The following is a 14,535-nucleotide window of genomic DNA, read 5'->3' on the forward strand; positions in this document are numbered from 1 at the left end:
CACCTGTTTTAGACAAAACTTTGGCTGTTAACCACAAGAGTAATGCACCTCAATCAAATGACTGTTCATGATTTTTGGTATGTGTCCTGTGTTACAGCCGTATCAGCCCTTTAAAAAGGGCCCTTGGTATTGGGCCTGACTTCTTCTGTCCAGTGACCAGACAAACACCAGTAGTAACTAACAGCAGCAAACAAAGAGTTTCTATATTCCTGATAAACAAGTGAAATATAAATGGAGGAACTGAGCGAGACTGATTCTGTATACCTTCTCAGCCAGAAGCACAGATTAGGGTGGGCAGCTATTGCAGCACTGGATGCACAGGTATGTTTTACTTGAAGAAATACAACACAAGCTTGGAACAAAATCATTGCTGCTGCAGGTTATTGTAGCTGCGACATATTGCAGCCCATGGGACACAGACTGTGTGTTTCCCTCTTGTCACTTGTAAAAGTTCCTGTTGCATTTTCTGCTGATGACTTCTGGTTCCTACAGCTTCCTTTTTCCTTGTGGAAATAGCAGTGCAGTGGGAACAGTAGGTTGCTTGTAGGTTGCTGTGGGTTCCTTGGGGAAGAGCAGCTGGGAGGGAAGGGGCAGCTTGTCCCCAGCAGCTGGCTCCCTAGGCCTCACTGTGTTTCCCTACTCCAGCCTGTGGTAATGCTGGAGCTAAACGAGGCTGTGAAGCATAGCAAGGATTTCCTATAGCAGTTGTGTCTCCTGTGATGTCACTGGGCCAAGTCATTAATGGATTAGGGGAAAATAATCTTTATTCTTAATAAAAGCCTCCTTGCATTTTAATCTGATTTAATTGTGTTCACATTGAAAGACAGTGGATGTTCCCTTGCTTTGGTCCACAGCAATAAGTCTGAGACAAGACAGTAAGTTACATTAAGAGGGTTCCTGTTCAAAAATTCAGTGTATTCCCTAAGAACAATACAACATGTCTGCCATGACAGGGGCAAAACAGAAAGGTTTCTAACAGAAAAGGGTAACAGGAAAATTATCAACAAAGGGACAACTGAAAGAAGTGGACATAAAGTTTGGAAATAGTAATATGGAAGGTCTGGTATACCCTTCTGAATGAGATTTCAATCAAAGAAATTTGGAAACAACCCTAATTCTAACCCTTTGTTTTATGAACATAGATTTTACTTCTGTGTTCTATAGCATTCTGAATCATCAGATATGCTGCTACAGTTGTCAGCTTAACAGGTCTCTTCATCCATGCATCCTTCTACCTATGCCTCTCCCACAACCAACTTGCTCTTTGAACTTCAGTGCCAGCTTAACCTGGTGAAAACAGGCTTAAGTTCTTGGAGAATTCAGAGCAGAAATGTCTTTCTGGTGCTTTTATATGCTATTTGGCAGAGAAGCCCATTGAAGAATTGGAGCCCTAATAGTACTCAGAAAACAGGCATAAAAATCTTTCCTCTCTTCCATATAGTTTTGTCAGCTTTCTGCAGCTTTTTGTTTCCATCACAGCTCACCTGTGTAGAGAACATTCTCCGCAAAGATTGGAAGTGAAGACTTTTACTTACAAGTATAACATCACAGTGCTGCTCAGAAAAGGAAAGTAAATACACTAAAGATCCTCTGGTCCTCCCCCTACCCCCAAACAACCCTGTGTAACTGATGTTGAGCAGTGCTTCAAACCAGAGAGCTGCTCCAAGGAGCAGGCAGCAACAGGGTATTACCTGGCTGGCTTGTACTGTACAAAGAAAGCTCACAGGGTTTGATAGCACCTGAGGGGTCCAGGGGCGTCTTGAACTGTTAGACTCCCTTCTGGGAGGGGCCAGGAAAGAAGAGCCTTGTGCTGTCAGCCAGTCTCATCTGCAGGAACTGTCGTACCCAGGGCCACTGAGAGGCCTTTTGCCATCCTTAAGTCTTTGCACTCTCACTTGGTAACAACTATTAGCACCTGTTTATCCAGTTCTTTCACTGCCTGTCTGTTTCACACACTGCCAGGTGATAACCCAAATTCCCTATTCACACTCTGATCCAAGCTTGCTTCCCTGTGAATTGCTGTGACAAATTTCTCCTGATAGTCTCAGTACTAGGGAAGATCTCCATCACCAATTTACTACAGAATGAATTCACCCTCTAGAGTTCAAGTAGGATCAGAAGATGCCTTTTGGACATCAGGTTTGCCTGTTGAGGTGAGCAACTGAATCCATCTCAAGGTGGAGAACACAAGTTTTCCTTGCACATGTTCTGAGTACCCCTGAAACCTCCCTCGGTGACGTGCTGCATCTTATCCAGAGAAGCAAAAGAAAGAGAACAGAAAACACCAGGAAGACTGCAGGAACTGCCTGCAGAGCCAGTACTGCCCAGAGGTAAACTCTGGAGAAACAGGCACTGCCAATCTTTTTGGTCCCATGGCAGGATCCACACCAACAAAGCTGACATCCAGAGGAAGGTTCTGAAGGGTGAGGAGGTGGGAAATGAGGCCCAGTCTTTCCAAGATGCTTGTCAACATGTACAGAAAGTTACTTACTGGAATATTCAAAAGCCCTTAGCTGTATAGGTTCCATAAGTGTGCTCTGATACCTGGGCAGTACAGAAGGTACCAAACACTAGGGCAGTTAGAATGACCACTGTGAATATGTGAAAGCAGGGTCAAAATTCCAAAAGCCCCTGTGAAGAAACACCAAGGCGAAATTACATTTTTTTTTATTTCTGCCAGAACAGCTCTGTAAATTCAGCAGTAAGTTTTCAAAGGAGGATCCAGAAATAAAATACCTCTAGTAACTGCATGAGGTGTGATGGGAAGACTACCAAATACTTATATATAATTCTAGTTACTATATCCAAAGGATGATACAGAGCAATCATTTGTATTTATGCTGCTATTAAGGTTGCTGTCCTGCATGGGCAGAACTGAGCAGCCAAACCAGTCCCTTTGTCCCAGTCATGTTGAAGTGGTAGGTTTCTACAAACGCACTTTTATATTTAGTTATGCCTGCTGTAGCCCCATCAAATGTTAGCACTCACCATTTCAGTTACTTCCACTGACAAAGACTTTGAGCTGTTTAATGCACCTAATGCTGATCATTCCTGCCTGGAGTCATGGTGAAATGCATTCACTAGTCACTGCTTTATTAACTCCTGGGGCATTTTGCTAGAGGCTTTCAATGGGCAGAACATCTTTCTTTTTGAGATTAGAAATGATGTGAAATACTTATGAGTTATTAACTTTTTAGCTTTAAATCCATTTGCTTTGACTTTCTAGAGATTTGCTTCAGGGTTGGAGAAGAATGTTTCCAGGTGAGACTGATTTGGTTCAGCTAGTTGAGACAGATGCAGCTCATTTGGGGGTGGGAGGGAGAATGGTGAAGGGAGGATAAAAGGCTTTGAAAGGCAGTGTAGAGTCCTTTCTGTTGGGGAAATTTCTCTAGTCTTCTGTCTTATTAACTGCTTCTGGTTTTCTCCATCTTATTATGCCATCACCTCTTCCTCTTAATTGTTTTCTTTCTTTTGAGTATTCCCCATCTGCACATTTGCGCCCCTGCAGTAGCCCTTTAGTTATCCCTGGCAAAGACAGCAAAAGCTTTTTGGGGGGAACTCCTTCAGTCAGGACTCGCCGCTTGCCTCCACGCCTGGCCTGGTGCTCCATTGACTGGGAGCAACTCTGCCTCCTGCAGCCCATAGGCTCTGGGGGCTTTGGTTCTGTCTACAAAGCTACCTACCATGGTACAACTGTGGCTGTAAAGCAGGTGAAGAAAAGCAGCAAAAACCGGCTGGCATCGCGACAGAGCTTCTGGGCTGAGCTGAACGTAGCCTGGCTACAGCATGATAATGTGGTACGTGTGGTGGCTGCCAGCACGTGTGCCCCGGCCAGTGAGAACAGCCTGGGCACCATCATTATGGAGTATGTGGGCAGCATCACCCTGCACCATGTGATTTATGGCACTGGTGATGCGTGGAGACAGGGTGAAGATGATGAAGGAGGATGTGGAAGGAAGGCCCTGAGCATGGAAGAGACTGTGTGCTATTCTTGTGACATCATGACTGGCTTAGCCTTTCTCCACTCACAGGACATTGTGCACTTGGACCTGAAGCCTGCAAACATCTTCATCACTGAGCAGGGAGTGTGCAAGATTGGAGATTTTGGGTGCTCCCAGAAACTGGAGGAGAGCTTGTCCCACAGCCCCCATGTTTGCCAGCAAGGGGGCACATACACACACCGTGCCCCTGAGCTCCTCAAGGGGGAGAGGGTCACTGCCAAAGCAGACATCTACTCGTTTGCCATCACGCTCTGGCAAATTGTCATGCGGGAGCAGCCCTACCTGGGAGAGCGGCAGTACGTGCTCTATGCTGTGGTAGCCTACAACTTACGCCCTTCGCTGGCTGCTGCTGTTTTCCACGAGTCACCACTGGGCCAGAGACTCCAGAGTATTATTAGCTGCTGCTGGAATGCCAATGTAGAGGAGCGCCTGAGTGCAGCCCAGCTGCTTCCCAGCCTCAGGGCCCTCAAACAGAGTCTCTAGGAAAACTCAGGACACTTCAAATTTATTTTGTCAACTTTTCCTTAACCCTTTCTCTGAACATAATTAATTTAGCCCCTGTGTGTTCTAAAGGTTTTGTTGCTGTTTTTTTATACTAAAAAAAAAAACAACCCCAAACTGTTTTAAGAAGACTATAAATAAAGAGATTTAATAAAACTGTGGGCTTTTACCTTGGGGAGGGAATAGACACAAGGATCAAGACACTGGCAGATACAACTTCTTCAGGCTGATCTGTTGTGTGCTGTCTTGCTCAGGGAGAAACTGGAGAATGTGATGTGCAAAAAAAAATAGTTGGTTTTAAGTAAGTGAAGTACAAAAAAAGGGGCTAAGGAGCTTTTGGAAGGTTCTTTATATATAATACCTTTTGGTATTTTCAAAATGTCAGATATGAGTAGTTCTTCACTAACTAGGGTTGTGCATTTGAGCTTTTCCTCTCCATTTTCCAAGGAATGAGTAGGTATCGCAAATCAATGAATGCAGAAAAATAAATACAGAGTGTCAATGGGGTTTTTTTCCCTTGTTCTTGGATGTACTTAATTCCAGTAAGTATGCTGCTTTTGATATGGAAAATGTGAACTACTATAAGATATACATCTTGAAATAAGGAAACTTTTTGCCAGTCTAAGGCTATTAAGAGTAAGAAGATACATTAACAACCTGTACTTTTATAAGACCTCCCTGCTACGAAGGAGGTGTTAGTTTCAACTTGCTAGCTGGAACACTGCAAACTTTCATATCTGAAGCATTATAAGAGCATCTTGTGCAGAGCAGAAAGTTACCAAGTTTTTGAGGTACAGGGTGAGTTAGAAAAATAAAAAAATTGGGGAAAAAATTATTGGTAAAGGGAGGATTATTTGTGCTTCATAATGCATGGGTCAGTATTAGACAAGATACTGGAAGTACTGTAAAGGAAGTTTGCTTAAAGCAGTAATAATGATGCTCTGCTGGTACTCAAAGTGTTTGCTATTGAACTATCCTCTGCACTGCTTATGTCTTATCTACTATCTTTCCTAATCTGGCTGTAATGTGTCTGGGAAAGGAAGCGCTGTAGGCAATGCAGATGACAAAGAGCTCTGATCCATGATTTATCAGAACTGATAATTGTACATCTGAGCCCTTATCAGAGGCCAACTGCTGTAGCTGATATTGCCATTGTGCTCAAAGACTCTGCTTCTTTTTAAGACAGGAGAAAGAGTGATGTTTCGGTCAAATTGTTTTTCTTCTTTACCCTTCCTCCCCCTTGCTTCCATTCTGGAAAAAAAAATCCCCAAGGAATTGAGCCAGTTTCCTGATTTCTGACACACATCTGTTCTTAGCCCCGTGAAATCCTGGAAATGAGCAACTATGTGAATTTGAGATGATTCTGTAGGTCTTTATGGTATTTGGGTTGGTAATTGAAATTAATGGTTTATAAAGCATATCTAAGCTTAACTATTTCTTGGTCTTCTGTCCCCCTTAAGCAGAACTGTAAAATGCTGGCTGGAATCAAAAAACCTAAGGTGAATCCTGGAAAATATTTCCCATGTTTTCTCTGTCAAAATAATTACGCTATAGAACCAGAACTTTTTTTGTGTGTGTAGCATAACTTATTCTAATAAAGAAGTTATCTTAAAGAAGTTATTATGATAAGTCAGTTACCTTTTGAAATGATTAGCTGAGGGCATCTAAGATAAAATGTTAGATAAAGCCAATTGATGCCTCATCTTAACATCAAGCCTTAAATAAAAGTGCTTCTCCAGTTTTCAAAAGTATATAATAAAAAATGGAATTGAAGTTTGTTAGTAGTCCCTAGATGCTTATGTGTTGTATTTATTTTGCCAATCTAGGTAGCTGGTTGCTTATACTGCTAGAAAACTGCTATTTTTTCCTTAATGATCCTTCAGCATCAACAAGTGCTACTTGAGTCTCTGTGAGAAATCAAGCACCCTTCAAATTCTCTGTTGTACTTGACAGAATGATACTGGATGGCCAAGACCTACTCTTGAAGTATAATCAGCTCTGCAGATGTCTCTGTCAATTTTTCAGGGTTCTCTTTTGATAGCAAGTGAGAGAGAACTCTGTACAGCATTCAAGATGTAGGCACATCATACTCTGCTGTAATAATGATGGTCTCTAGTTTTTAGTAACTTCTAAGGTTTGATTTGTTTTGAGGGTTTTTTGATTGCTATTGAGCTCTGAGTTAATACTAATCAAGAAACATCTCAACCCTAATAGCTCAGAATCCCTGGTTCTATGTGATAAGGATAATTTTGCCTGCTTGCTTCACTTTATATATATATATAAATATATATATATATATACCTTGAATTGCTTTCTGCCAGTTTGTAGTTGGCCCTTGCAATTAATGTCCAAAATAACTCCACTATCAACAAATTTGTTTATCTTATGGCTCACTCTCTCGCACTTCATTTATGGATGTGCTGGGCAGCACAGCATCCCCTGAAACACCAGTGGACACTTTCTCTAGCTGAGAGAACTGACACTTTACCCCTGTGCCTATCTTTTGACTTATCCAGTGCAGGATTTTCTCTCCTAAATGTGGCTGCGTAATACCTTTCAAAAGTTTGCAGTGAAGGATTTTTCAAATACCTTTGGAAACCCTAAGGGAACATATCAATCAGTGCTTTATCTGCATGCTGTCAGTGCTCCTAAAGAATTCTAATACAATCCAACACAATTGTGAAGTGCAACTCCTTCCAGCCAAAGCAATATTGGCTCCTTCTAAACAAATCATGTCTATGTGTCTGTTATTTCCTTTAATATAGGATCTGCTAACGTATCTTATACAGATGTCAATCATGTAATCAGAAAACTTATTTTTTAAAGACTTCCTTGGGATATGATCCTGAAGAGGAGGGGCCAAGGACAGCTGGTTTGTCTTCAAAGATTGCCTTTTACAAGCTCAAGATTCAGTCCCCATAAGCAGGAAATCAGGCAAAGGTGGCAGGATGCCCCGAGGGATAAACAAGGAGCTCCTGATTAAACTCAAATGTAAATAATAAATATGCAAGAGTTGAGAGACCAGTGGGGGGGCTGAAGCAAGGAAGACTTACTGTTGGTAAAGAAGGATGAGGTTAGGGAACATTTAAACAAGACTTACAGAAGTTCAGAGGACCTGATGGGATGCACTCACAAATGCTGACAGAGCTTGCCAATATCATTGTGGGGCAACTCTTGACTACCTTTGAAAGGTCATGTGGTCAGGAGAGATTCCTGAGGTCTGGAAGAAAACAAATCTAACTCATGTCTGCAAGATGGCAAAAAGGAGGATGTAGAAAATTACAAGCCAGTCAGCCTCACCTAAATCCCTGGGAAACTGGTGGAATGCACCATTCTGGAAATCATTGCCAAATAAATGAAGGACAAAAAGGCGTTTGGGGGATCATAGGGGATTTGTCAAGAGGAAATCATGCTTGATCAACCTAGGAGCCTTCTGCAATGAGATTACTGGCTGCTGGAGAGCAGTGGTTGTTGCTTATTTTGACTTTAGTGATGTTTTTGATGCTGTTTCCCATTACATTCTCATAAAGAAACTGATGAAGCACTGACTAGATAGTGGAAACTGAAAATTAGCTGAGCTGCTGGGCTCAGTGTTGTGATCAATGGCATGAAGTCTAGTGGGAGATCAGTCACTAGTGGTGTATCCCAGAGATCAATACTGGACACAGTGCAGGTTAACACCTCCATTAAAGCCTTGGACGATGGGATGGTGTACCCTCCGCAATTTTGCAGTTGATACAGAATTGGATGGAGCAGTCAATACCTTGGATGGTTGTGCTGGTGTTCAGAGAGATCTTACCAAGCTGGAGAAATCCGCTGATGGGAACCGATGCAGGGGGCTGGGGGCCAACCGCTTGGAAAGAAGCTTTGCAGGGACCTGGGACACCAGGTTGAACATGAGCAAGCAATGCGCCCTTGTGGCAAAGGCGGCCAACAGCATCTGTGGTGCACTCCAAAGGGTGTTGCCAGCTCTTCTGGAGCGCTGCTAGAAGAGGTTATTCCCTGCTGTTCACTCAGCCCTGGTGAGACACATGTGGAGCTCTCTGGTCAGCTCAGGGCTCTGCCAGAACAAGAAAGTCATGGCTGTACTGGACCAGGAGTGGAGCAAAGGGCCATTAAGTTGATTACAGGAATTTTATCTTCTGTCTTAATCTTCATGCTCTTACTTAAGGTTCAGTGTCTTTGGTTCCCAAATAGAAATATCAACAGACATTTCAAAATAGGTTTTGAAAAAAGAAGCATAAGCTACAATTCAGATGCTACTCTCTTTATTTGGAGGTGGGGTGGAGTATTGCATGTAAACATACTTGACAATTAAGTGGGGAACCTTTATCTGTTTCTCTTTTACAGAGCTTCTGGCTTCCCATCAACCAGAAGCTTCTGTAACCCTGGTCCTGGCTTGTTCTGTTGTTTGCTCCTCTTTCCTTGGAGGCTTCTTTTTTTTTTTTCAGTATTAAGCTTTATCTCAACCCAGAAAGAAAGTGGTAACAACATCACTATCTTCAAATAATAAAAATACTATGTGACTTGGAGGTGGGCAGGTCCTCAGTACAGAATTAGGATGGGAAGCACAAAAACATAAGTGTGAAGATGTATGGGTTGCTTCTGTATTCTGTGGTAAGATATACCGCAGCAAAGAAAACAAAGACTGTTTTACACAATATAACACAAATATTTGTAAATTCAATGAGAATCAAGTGGATGTTTATTATTTGAATTGTATATCAACTTTTGCAGCATTAGCATTTGTGTTCATGAATTCATCCACTAGAACAAAGATGAAAACAGGGACAGAAAATGAATGGTTATTTTTAAAATTAACTGTATGTGGAAAATTTTACCTATTGTTTATTTTAGCCATTTATCTGCTGCAAATACCTTCATAAAGCACTCAAAGAGCCTCTTTCTATGCTTCAGTTAACCCAGCTGCCAAATATTTGTCTGCCTGTCAAATGAAAAGCCTTAAAACCAGTTAAAGAAGGAAAATGGAACAAAAAAGTCTACTGGCATCTATCCCAGTCTGCCATCAGCTAAAGATGCCATGGGACAGTTTGGCAGTAGAGGAACCACCATCCGCCCCTGGACTTCTCCAAGCGTGAGGCTGAGTTTTGCTCTCAACCCAGCCTGAGGTTCAATAGCTCAAGTGTTCAGCAGAGCAGGGAGGTGATTGCATTTGCCTTTGCAGGGTACCTGGGATAATAGGGTAATTCATAACTTAATAAATATTCTACTGCACATGTGCCAGGCTACAAAGAGCAAAGTAGGCTGCAAATTGGAAACGTAAATGTCTAGCTCTTTTCAAGTTACTCCCCCCACAAGGGTGGAGGGAAAATCAGTTTTATTTTCAAGCCATGTATTTTTCTCAACCACTTACTATGAAAATGGGAAAAGGATTTCGATTCAGATATGGCACAAATGAAGCTGCTCCCAGAGACAAGTAAAGAAAGTTGCACCTGAACAGAGACTGTAAAAAAGATAAATGTAAATAAGGGAACTGATAGGCTGGGGAAGCTGGGTTTTTTTTAATAGTAGTTAATACTACATATGATATAATACAGGAAGTTTAGGGAGATATCATATACTTTTTCCACATCCTTGTTTTTCTCTTATCTGACAGTTCTAATAAGATATTTTACAGATAACACAAAAGCCACGTGCAAAACTTTTGAAGGAATGTATCGTTGCACTGACATGCCAGTAGATGAATGTCATCCAGATTTCTCTTCGTTAAGAAAGTGACAGAACTCCAGACCTCCCTTAAAGTTATCAATCCTTGTATAGCTTTTGAGACTGAAATGAATGCTAGTAGATGTTTTCTGATTTAAAGGGGAAAAAAGGATATTCTTAAAGGGGAAAAAGGGTATTCCTAAAGTTTAATTAATCTTTTTTGCCAAAAGCTGACTTTCAGAGGAAATGTTAGTTTTTTTAAAAAACGTTTTCATACTTGCATAGTTTGTTTAAAAAGTTGTATACTGAATTGCAAACAGCATTTGAAAAAGTGTCCTGATCATAAAAATTAGCACTACCTGACCAATCATAGAAAAAGGGCCATTTGCACAGGGCAACAAGGGAGGTGGCTGGAGAAGGAAAGGAGTCAAGCCAGAAACAGGGAGAGGGGAGACACTCCAAATCCCAAACCTATTTGCTACAAGCATGTGAATCAGTGAAGCTCTCACTGAAAAATAACTTTATTCTGGCACGTGACTTTCTGTGTTGTATGCTAGAGATACCTGCCCACTGGGCTGTCAGAACCCTGTATGACTTAAACTAAGGTCTTGAACTAGTGCTTAAAATTAGCCAAGGCCACTGATTCAGTTCAGAGTGGTCACCCATTACCACCAGGTCGTAGTAGTCCCATTTAGTTAAAAGAAGCATAACCTTCCACTCTCAGCCCCAGCCCTCCAAAAACGCAAGTGCTCTTGAAAAACTGTCTAATTTTAAATGTTCTGCAAACCATTACCTGTCCCTAAACTGCCTGAGAGTGCTACACTTTAATAGCACCAATGACTTAGCAAAGTAGATTTCTTTGCTGGAAAAGAAATTTCCTTTATGTACAGAAGATTTTAAGAGTAAAAAGCTACACTTCCTTTATCAAAGGTGTATTGTTGGTTTTGTTTTGTTTGTGTTTAGGAAAGATGAGAATCAATCCCTAGGTATTAGCATAAGCATTTGTGCCCACCAGAACAAAGTTATTGGCTCTACCTTACACCAGGAATAAGAGTGTATGAGAATCAGTTGTTCCTTTAAATACATAAGGGACTCTCAAAAAGGAAATATACCTGCTCTGATGTGGTAAGGGGTTATTGATAGGATGAAGTACCTGCTGGGTGCTCTCAGAAACATCTTCCAACAGTCATTCATAATGAATATTTTTTTAACATGTGTGTTTTGTATTTAAAAGAAAACCATAATACTGAAAAAAATTACAGGTATTGATATTTCTGGAATTTTTTCAAGAGGCATGGCTACCATACTCAAACCCACGTTCTGTGTATACCATGATACTTATTTTTATTTGCCTAAAAACTGAATGCTTGAACATAACCCTCTTAAATGCTAATACTATTTTTTCCTTGGTTTTAAGCCTGTGGACAGTACTGCTTCCCTTGATCTGCATCTGGAAAACCTGTTGCTAGGGTTTTCACTGTGCACAGAGGCAGGAGTGTTGGAAGTGCACTTGTGTGCATTTACATATAATTGCTGTTACATCATTTAAGTGATTGTGGCAGGGGAAAAAGGCTTCTGTTTTATATAATTTCCAAAACTTATTCCACATTTACAACGATGTTATATAGTCTGGTGTGAAAGGACATGTACAAGCCCAGTTTTCATTACCAGTAAGAACTTCTGACATATATTTAGGTGAAAGACAAGTTTAATAGACTTGCTGTACTCTCCTAGTAAGTTATTCTCTTAAATAAAACTTCTGGGTCTTCCATGAGATGACATTACAGACTCTACTGTTGTTGATCCTGCTCCCCTACCACAACCTCAGAACTCCTATGCAGTAAGCCACAGCTGCCACTTTGCCATGTTAGCCTTTTAGAGAAGTTAGCAAACCCTTTGAAACCAAAACTTCTTCATATTTGATGCCTCTCGGATCATTTTCATGTTACACTGTGGATCTGACCAGCTGTTCTGAGCAATCACAGTGTAACGATTTCCTCAGTGGCTAACTCCTGTTTCTAAAGCACATCTTTAACACCAGAGTATCTCCTTTAGTTCCAGGTCCTAAGTTCTATGTTGTTATTCCTGTTTCTGTCAGGCTTTGAGTAATTTAACTTGCCTGGGTCATAGAGGGTCAGATCACAACAGAAGCATTACCGAATTGGCTTTAATCTTTCTTTACTGATGCCAGGGTTGGGAAGGGCACCTTTTCACAAGTCCCACAGAAGTTCAACACCTGGATGTAATCTAGATAAAATTGTGAGTTGCAACTAATATCTTGCTCTAATTGTACTGTAGCATGAAGATGGCGATCAACTCTTGCTTTAAGTCTCATCTTCATCTGTGGCAAGCATTTGCTAAATTTTGTGCTTGCAAACTTTCATCATCTGAAAACCAGTTGGATCAGGAAATGGACACTAATCTTAAAGAGATGAGGAAAAACTTCTCAGGAACAAAAAACCTACACATGATGCAGTGATGCATTACATATCAAGAGAAATTTTTCCTCTAGTCATAAGGCAGTGTGAGGTCAGGACCATTCCTCAAATTATCACTGTTCCATGATAGAGAAGCAGTACAAGCACCATGAAACAATTCCCTACTACTCTGTCTCGCCAAAGAATTAGATTAGATTAAACTGGGTTTTGGATGCAAAAAGCATGATCAGTGACTTCATGACTGGGCTCTACAAGAGAGGGCACGGGCAAACATATATGTGGGCTACATACACTGGTATACAGAATTGCTGTAAAGTTAAACAACATTTTCTTCCTCAAGGACAAACATCCAAACATACTAATATCCAGCTGCTGGCAGCTTCCCACGAAGTCTTTGCAGGAGGCAGACATAAGGAAAAAAGACAACTCCAAAGTTTTTACTAGCACAGTACTGTGAGAGTTTGTATGCACCAGCATACACTACTAGTTCCTAAACGCTACGAATACAAAGCATCCATAAAGAAGCCAACGAGGTAAGAGTAGCAAACAAACCTGTGTCCTGGAAGCCATTTCCAATTCTGTTGGTAACACAGCTTGCTATGTTCAACAAGTCTCATGGATATTATCTGAGCAGCAGCAAGTCTTCAACATATTCTACAAACTATTGCAGTCTTCCCAAACTGTCTATTTTTTCAAAGTAAAAGAGATTACAACAAACAGTGCCAAGCAGTGCTGCCTCAAGTAGACAAATCTGGAGAAAATTGTGTAGAGTTCATTTTTTTATACTTGATTAACCTTTCCACATATGAAGTCTTCTGAATTGATTTCCAAAATGAAAACTGGATGCAAAAACACAGTTCTGTTTGCATTTCCACTAGTTTTGCTTTCACTGGGCTGATGCTGGGGTTTTTTTGTACCAGAATTGCATGCCCCCTTTTGGTAACCTGGCCTGGATAACAACAGATGATATGGTAGGAATGCAAGTGTAAAGAGTGTGTGTGAACAGAGTACCCAGAATTGGCATGTTTTGAGAGGATGTTTGCCCAAAACCTGATAACACTAAGAGGAAATTAGCAGTAACAAAGCTTGCTTAAGACAATGAGCACCCAGATTAAACAGTAACCAGAGAATTAGATAACTGAGAGCCTTTTGAGAGAAGAAAAAAAAGGAAAAGTTAGCTTGAAAAGCAGCGCAAGAATCTGTGGTTAGTGGCAGAAACCTTGGGGTGGGAGAGCAGTACCAGAGCAGCAGGTGTGAACACTTCTGAGATCCTCCCCACTGGACACGGTATCTGCCATGCCACTCCCAGTACGGGCTGGGGGGCTGACAGGATGAGGCAGAGCAGTGGGGACCCACCTTTCAGGAGTGCATATGGAAACTCATAGAGTACGCTTTTGCTGGCATGTGGATTAGCTGCACAGGCTCCCTAGAGTGGGAGTGTGCATTTGTAACCCACACTTCTTGCATGGAAGTGCATATAAAAATGTGTGCATATGTAAATGGGGTCAGTTGTAGAAGGATATCTAAGAAATTTGTAGGTGTTTACTAATAGTTTGTAAGCCTCTAGTAATGTGATTTCTGTTGTATTGCTGATACTGATCCACCATGTATAGTTCACTGATTACCAGCAAATTACATGTTGCTAATCAATAAACAACCTTAGTTGCTGTCAAGACTATGTGAGTTGCACAATTATTCTCTGCAAAAAGATTTTTCATTATTACAAATTTGACAGAAGCATCACATCTGCAGAGCAAGGAGTGGAGAGGAAACAAACATTCTTCCAGACAAGGAGAGAAGACATAATTCATCAATTTGAAAAAAAAATAAAAATCTTAAGACTGAACCAGAGCAAGACAAATTCAAATAATTTCCTCCTGAAAGCAGCACAGATGGACAATCCTGTTTCAATCCCCAGGGTTTGAAGA

The 14,535-nt window shown here is 41.1% G+C and overlaps 1 protein-coding gene across 1 annotated transcript; it reads left to right on the forward strand.

The window, feature by feature from the left end:
- The first annotated feature begins 3,405 nt into the window (after nt 1-3,405).
- MOS (MOS proto-oncogene, serine/threonine kinase) lies at nt 3,406-6,997 on the forward strand. Its single transcript, XM_027671066.1, has one exon. The coding sequence runs from the start codon at nt 3,435-3,437 to the stop codon at nt 4,482-4,484; it is 1,050 nt and encodes a 349-aa protein (XP_027526867.1). The 5' UTR covers nt 3,406-3,434; the 3' UTR covers nt 4,485-6,997.
- The last annotated feature ends 7,538 nt before the right edge of the window (nt 6,998-14,535 follow it).

Source organism: Neopelma chrysocephalum, unplaced genomic scaffold (genome assembly GCF_003984885.1).
Source record: "Neopelma chrysocephalum unplaced genomic scaffold, ASM398488v2 Primary Assembly neopelma1_22, whole genome shotgun sequence".
NCBI lineage: Eukaryota > Metazoa > Chordata > Aves > Passeriformes > Pipridae > Neopelma > Neopelma chrysocephalum.